A 7500-nucleotide genomic window follows, 5' to 3' on the forward strand; every position below is an offset into this window, starting at 1 on the left:
GTGTCTGTGGGCGGTGTGTGGGTGGTGTTTGGAGTGGGGTGTGTGGGCAGTGTGTGGGAGGTGCTTGGCGTGGGGGGTTCAGGGTGGTGTCTGTGGGAGGTGTGTGGGTGGTGTTTGGAGTGGGGTGTGTGGGCGGTGTGTGGGTGGTGTTTGGAGTGGGGTGTGTGGGCGGTGTGTGGGTGGTGTTTGGAGTGGGGTGTGTGGGCAGTGTCTGTGGGTGGTGTACAGAGCAGTTCTGCCTCAGACTCATATGTTCACATGCTGCTTTGGTCCAGGAGAGACGGAAAACAAAATCCTGGTCCTCACAGACACAACAGCTGTCAGCGCAGTGGCATCGCTTGGAGACGCCAGAAACCGTGGAAGCGCCCAACTCCTGTGTGGGTCTCTGCCACAGACGGCCCTCTCCACATTGCTACACAACAAGCTGTTCGAGTCCCACAGATCTCATTAATCTGTTCTGCATGTTCGGCACTCCACACCCTCCACGCAGAACCAGCAGAGCAGGGAAAAGGCAGGCTGGGTTTACCCATGAGGGTCATGAGGTGTGAGCCTACAGTCGCATTTAAAATACCATTTAATGTATAAGAATTTCCAGACAATGCAAATATGCATATCAAGAGAGTGTAGAGGTTGGGTCTATGATGAGGGGTACAGGCTTGGAGTCTAATAAAAAAACTCTCCACCTCGCCATTTGGATGAGGATGTTGACATGCCATTTGGACTTCAACAGGAAAAGGTAGATAGTAGTAGGTAAAACTGGTCAGTTGTGTAGGGATCATTTGAAAACTCTTTTCCTGAATCTCTGTGTGGAACATCAGTTGTAACTGAGGATAGTATTGCTTACATTGACCACCGTGGCTGGTCAGCGCATATCCTGTACGGTGTGCTTGATTCAGTAGGCTCTGTGTTATAGTTACAGTGCGACCGTTGCTTTGAGTGCATCAGGCAGCCGCCAGAAAGACATCTCAGAAGGAAAAGGGGGGTTTGGATTTTTGGAGCCCCGTAATGATTACCCTCCTTGCCTTCCCGCTCTCATCTCTCTCTGTATCTCTCTCTTTTTGTTTTCCTTCAAATGACATGTGCCTGTGATGTGGTGTCCAAATAAAGTGAGGTTAAAGCTCAGAACTCTCTCTCTCTTCATTATCTGCCCATCCCTGTCTTGCTTTCTTTTTCTTTCAGTCCTTCTTCTCTTTCTCTCTCCCGTCCAAATTCAGATTCAAGTGTGTGTGTGTGTTTTTTTTTTTAAATTGGCATTATCTTAAAAGTACAGCACTGCCAAAGCCTTGGATTAAGGAAAAGAAACTCTAACGCAGCATTTATAAAATGGCAAACACAGAAAAAGAACAAGAAGCAATCCCTTTGGTTCCTCTCTATAAACAGAAATGCTACGGTGGCAGAAAGTGTACCTACTGTTCCTTAGACAAGCAGGGGGGCTCATACCTGTCTGCTTGGGTAGCAGACTGATCCTCCTCTCCCAGTATGAATAGGGTGTAATGTCAGTCTGGCAGGACCTGGGGTGTGGTGTTCACTGATAACACCAGCACGCTAATAACGCTAACGCTAATAACGGCAAGCAGCTTTAATATCCTTTTCTCTCCCTGTGTCTGCAGGCCAACGATGCCTCAGGAAACACGTGGAACTGGCTGTACTTCATCCCTCTCATCATCATCGGCTCCTTCTTCATGCTCAACCTCGTGTTGGGAGTCTTATCCGGGTAAGTCTGAAAAAAGACACAGAAAGATTATCTTCACAGCTACAAGCTACAGCTACAAGGTGTGAATATTTTCCAATCACTTGAGAAAAGCATGAGGAAAGCCTGTATGGATGTACACGCCCCTCTGTCAGAGCTGGAGGCATGTTACACGCTCAAGGTACACGCATGCAGCGTGTTAAGCAGAGGCATTGCTCTGAACGAAGATGTGGCGGCTTCCTTTTTCCTGCTCTGTGTGATGTTTGGAGTCAGCCTGTTCCTGGTCAGCGTGTTCTGTCACCTGATTGGTTGGTTTGGTACCAGGCTTCTTTTGTACTCAGCAGGCCGGAGTTGGCGCATGTGTGTGTGTGATGTGTGTGCATGTGCGTATCTCCTTCTCTCTCACTGTCCTGCTCCCTCTTTCTCTCTCTCTCTCTCACTCCTTCCCTTTCGCTCTCTCTTTCTCTCTCACTCTCTTTGCATCTCTCTTTTTGCATTTCTCTAACTGCCCCACTCCTTGTCTCTCTCCCTCTCTTTGCACCTGTCCAACTGTCCCTCTCCCTTTCTCTCCCTTCAGTTCAATGAAACATGCATTCTGTAAATGCCAGTACTCTGTACTCACTGGGTGTTTTTACAGAATTCTGCATGTATGGATGTTTTTTGCGTTTAGTTTTTGGTTTTTTTTTATCACTCATTAATGTTTAAAATGGCAGAATAAAGGGGAAACACACAGAGCCACAGAGAGATAGGAGTCATACCAGCTACGGAGAGCAGAGGGCGGGGCTGTGTGGTGCCAGTGGCAAGACTAACAAGCTGTCAGCTTCTATCGAGGTGACGGCGGGAAGACACTTCCCACAGATTCTATAGAACTGGAGAAGAGAGCAGCCTTAATGTCCTACGGCTGTATTCAAATCCCAGTATACAAGAAAGCAATCCTCAGGTTAAGGAAAGTAAGCATATGTGAGAAATGAGTGGAGAAACATAACGAATGCAGATGCTTCCACACAGGCGTACTGCATGGTACAATTAAGCAATTAACATCCAGTCTTGCTCTGTGGCATGTATAAAAATGCTGAGCAGGCCCAGGTGATCTCGATTTTGGATGAAGATGGCAAGAGGAAAAGATGTAAGTGACTTTGAAAAAAGATTCTTTGTTGGAGCACGAATGGCAGGAGCTTCAGTCACAAAGACTGCTCACCTGGCTAGTGTTTCAACAGGAACAGTGACTAAAGTGACATCTGCATCTAGATCTATGGGAAAGACATCAGTGAACAGGATCGGAAATTGTGATTGACAGTGCACATTCGTGATTCCCGTGCATTAGTGCGATATGCAAGGAAAAACAGAAGAGCAACTCTCCCTCAGGTGACTGAGAATGTCAATGCAGGACGTGATCAGACTGTCAGCAAGAACAGTCCATCGACAATTACACGGAGAGGGATATTATAGTAGGGTAGCAGTACATAAACCCCTCATTACAAAGATGAAAGCACATTTGAGAGTTCAGGGGTGCAAAAACTATAGGCACTGGTCTACAGAGATGTGGTAAAAAAGTGATATGGTCAGATGAGTCATCCTTTACCATATTCTCGACAAGTGGGCGAGTGCATGTGTGGCATACACCAAGAGAACGGTACCCCTCCTTTAGAGGGAAGGGGCACTGCAAATCAATACAAAGTTGTTCTGAATGATCACCTTTATCCTATGATGAAACATTTCTATCCTGATGGGAGTTGTCTCTTCCAGGATGACAATGCCCCCATCCATAGGGCACGAGGGGTCACTGAATGGTTTGATGAGTATGAAAATGATGTGAATCATATGCTGTGGCCTTTACAGTCACCAGATCTCAACCCAATTGAACACCTGTGGGAGATTTTGTATATATATGTATGTATATATACACAGATAGAGAGAAAGAGACGGACACAGAAATAGAGAGAGAGAGAGAGAGGGGGAGAGAGGGAGGATATTTACTTTAATCAGAGAGGGATTTGCTTAGCATGCTGCTTATGCATGGATCTATAGCTGCCCTCCCCTGGATGTGTGTATCTTAATAAAAGGGAATCTAAACTGAATTATGCTGGCATTTCAGCATAATTAGCAATTGGATTTTTGCTCATTGCGATGTAGTCATGAGGCACAAACAGTAACAGTTTTCTGATTTCTCCAAACACACACACATGCACACACATACACATGCACACAGGAAAAAAAACACACAGATTCAGAAAGACTTATGCATGTACACACACACACACACACACACCAGACACATTTGGTTTAATGCACAACCTCCTAACAGTAGCTTTGTGGCCTACAGTAACTGCTGTTGGGACTTGAATTTATTGCTTCTTGGAAATCTAATCTAGTTTGCAGTGCTTTTCCACCGCATGGCTTTTGTGATCCCGCGCTGAGTGTGGCAGAGGGATGGTATTACTGCAGCTCTGTCTTCCTTCCCACCCCTCTGTTTTCTGTGTTCTGTGCTGCTTGCTGTGTGTGCAGCTGGTTTCTTTCCTAAAATCTCCTAGCATTGGTAGCTGGTTCGCCCCCAGGTAAAGAACGCAGAGGTAGATCTGTCGTCCCCTTTGGGAAAGTCATTCTGTGTGCTTTACTTCCGGAAATCAATGCTCTCACCCTTAGGGGCTGAGGCCCAGACCTCAGATGAAAAGTCAAAAGCGGGACCCCTCCCCACGCGCTCGCATCCCTGACACGCCTAATAAAGCTCATAGTTTGATATTCCTGGATTCATTATTTATAACCAGCTCTGCGGTCACAGTGGGGAACATGTGAGTGTGCTGGGTTAGTCAGTGCTACTACTGAAGGTTAGCTGTTCAAACAGGGATCAGAAAGAGTGTGTGTGTGCGCGTGCGTGCGTGTGTGTGTGTGTGTGTGTGTGTGTGTACATGTGTGTGCGCATTGTGTTGTGTGTGTGTATTTGTGTTGTGTTTGTGTGTGTGTGTACATGTGTGTGTGTGTAATGTGTGTGTGTGTAATGTGTGTGTGTATTTGTGTTGTGTTTGTGTGTGTGTGTACGTGTGTGTGTGTGTACATGTGTGTGTGTGTGTGTGTGTGTGTGTACATGTGTGTGTGTATTTGTGTTGTGTACATGTGTGTGTGCGTATTGTGTGTGCTGTCCTCAGGATGAGGCTGTGAGGTGTGCAGGCTTTGGTGCAGAGTGCTGTAAACAGCCTGCGCTAGTCCTTTATGATTACCATGCGGAGGAGAGAGTCTGCCTCTCCCTCTCTCCCCAGCACTCGACTTCCCGTCCTTCATCTCAACTCTCTCACCTCCTTTTGTCTCACTGTGGGAACTTCACTCATTTACATACTTTCACACACCCTCAAAGACACTCTATTATTCTTTGTCCATTATATACATGCAATTAGCAATTGGCCTTATTCATATATGTAGTACAGATACTATATATTTAGAGGGCAGACAAAATAATGGGAACATTAAATGTAAACAAAAGTGACTTGTGTTTTGTAAGTAAATAAATCTCTCACTCTGAATCTCTAAATGTCAATACTAATGAGCAATATGCCTCCGCTACAAAAGAGGTTTTAAAATCAATACTTCTATATAAGTGTTTCTAAAACAATATGAGAAATCTGACTAATTTTGAAAAAGCCCAAATAGTTGGTGCTGGAATAGCTGGTTGCTGTGTTAGTCACAGAAACGGCAAAATTATTTAATATGTCAAGGGGAACAGTGTTAAAATCATGATGGCATGTGCTAAATAAAGAAACTGCATCAGAAAGAAAGAACAGTGGTCAGTGAGCCAAAGCTCATCCACAGGGATAGACGGACACTTAACAGAAAACATTTTCTGTTTGTGGAAAGCCAAAGGAAGCCTTCAACCCATGTTACCTGTTCCGAACTGTTGGGTAGATGGTGGTAGATCCGTTATGGTATGGGCAGCCATTTTGCAGGAATCATTGGGTCTGAGTATTACTCTGGCTGGTAGAATTAAGGAATATGAAGCCCTTTTAAGCAACCTATTTGGTACAAAATGTTCCCATATGTTCCCATATTCCGTGATAATATTGTCTCCATGCACAGTGCTAAATGTATGCATGAGTAGTTTCATGAAGACCAGGATGGAGTCAAACAGCTTCCAGGTTAAAGAGCTTCCAGGGCCGTTTATGATGTATAAGTGAGGAGGAGTGGAGGCGTACTTGTACTCTGCCTCACTTGTAAGCTGCTTTGGATACATGTGTCTGCCAAATGAATAAATGTAAATGTAATGTAAGCAAGAAGATCGGGATGGGAGTTATGTGTGAGTAAGGAGACTGGGGATGGGGGTTATGTGTAAGTAAGGAGATTGGGGATGGGGGTTATGAGTAAGTAAGGAGGAATAGGATGGGGGTTATGTGCAAGTAAGGAGATTGGGGATGGGGGTTATGTGTAAGTAAGGAGACTGAGGATAGGGGTTATGTGTAAGTAAGGAGACTGAGGATGGGGGTTATGTGTAAGTAAGGAGACTGAGGATGGGGGTTATGTGTGATTAAGGAGATTGGAGATAGGGGTTATGAGTAAGTAAGGAGGAATGGTATCAGGGTTATGTGTAAGTAAGGAGACTGAGGATGGGGGTTATGAGTAAATAAGGAGACTGGCAATAGGGGTTATGAGTAAGTGAGGCTCTGGATGAGCTGGGATTGCAGTGGGGCTCGGTCCTCTCCTCCTCCGTTGCTCCACTTTCAGACACCAGCTTGCAATACATCATCCCGACGTCTTGACTGAACAGGTGCGCTCCCTGTAGCGAGAGCTGTCCTGACCTGCCCCCACTGAGTCACTATCCGGCTCTCAGCGGGACGGCTCTGAGCGTCACTTCAGAGAGAGGAGAGGGTCCATCACATGGAGAAACCTGTGCGTCACTTCAGAGAGGGGAGAGGGTCCATCGCATGGAGAAACTGACAGGGCTGGAGGATCCCTGCAACACATGCAGATACTGCCTGCACTAACTCAGATACGGACACGAGATGGTTCAGCGCTGCCAGGACCAAACCAGGCCATGAGTGAATACTGATATGAAAGAATAAACAAATGGGTACTTAAATACATCTGAGAGTTGAGAAGAGAAATTTATGCATAAATTCATTTGAGTATTGTAGAGTTTTGTTGTTGTTCAGTGTATTTTTACATATTATTTATTCTGTCATCTATTCATTCATTTATTAATGAATTCATTTGCACGTTTATATATTGCTAACACTTATGGTTGGTGTTAGCTCAAAACTGACAGGGGTTTTCTAAGATGCACTTGCAAACAGTATCAGTGCTGGTTTGTAAGAGCTGCAGTACTTTGCTATTATCTGCTAATTCGCTAAAGATGAGAGAATTTATGGATGCAGTTTTGAGGAATGTGTTAGCATACGCTAATGAAGTTCATGTTGGGTCTGTGTTTCCAGGTTATTGTGAGTTATATAGTTAGTACAGGTTTAATGATAAAAGTGCAAAAAATTCCCAAATATAATGCTCTGTTGCTCAGTGTTTGCAAAATTTAAAAAATGTAAAATATCTCGAGCGAATAATTTTCCTGAACCTGCAGAAACTGCAGATGGTTGTGAGTGCCATATGGTCCAATCACAAACTGCTCCCCTGTAGGGGTCCTCTGGGCCAATCCATGTAAAAGGTCAAATGGAGGTCGACTCCTGAAGCAGTTTGGTTCCATTCTTCCCTTTCTGTGATCTTTCAGGCACCTTATCCGTCTCCGTGTGTCCCTCTCCGTGATAGTTTGGGCCACCGTGTCCCTCTCCGTCATAGTACGTGTCAGCTTCTCCCTCCCTGTGACAGTTTTGGTTACT

At 45.1% G+C, this 7500-nt stretch overlaps 1 protein-coding gene across 1 annotated transcript in view; it reads left to right on the top strand.

The window, feature by feature from the left end:
* Nucleotides 1-7500, top strand: part of cacna1ba (calcium channel, voltage-dependent, N type, alpha 1B subunit, a) — a 167876-nt gene that overhangs the window by 82321 nt on the left and 78055 nt on the right. Inside the window, exon 7 of the mRNA XM_036526129.1 lies at nt 1611-1714. Within this exon, the coding sequence (XP_036382022.1) occupies nt 1611-1714 (104 nt within the window). The remainder of the gene's footprint in view (nt 1-1610; nt 1715-7500) is intronic.

The sequence above is a fragment of the Megalops cyprinoides genome, chromosome 4, assembly GCF_013368585.1.
Source record: "Megalops cyprinoides isolate fMegCyp1 chromosome 4, fMegCyp1.pri, whole genome shotgun sequence".
In the NCBI taxonomy this organism is placed as follows: domain Eukaryota; kingdom Metazoa; phylum Chordata; class Actinopteri; order Elopiformes; family Megalopidae; genus Megalops; species Megalops cyprinoides.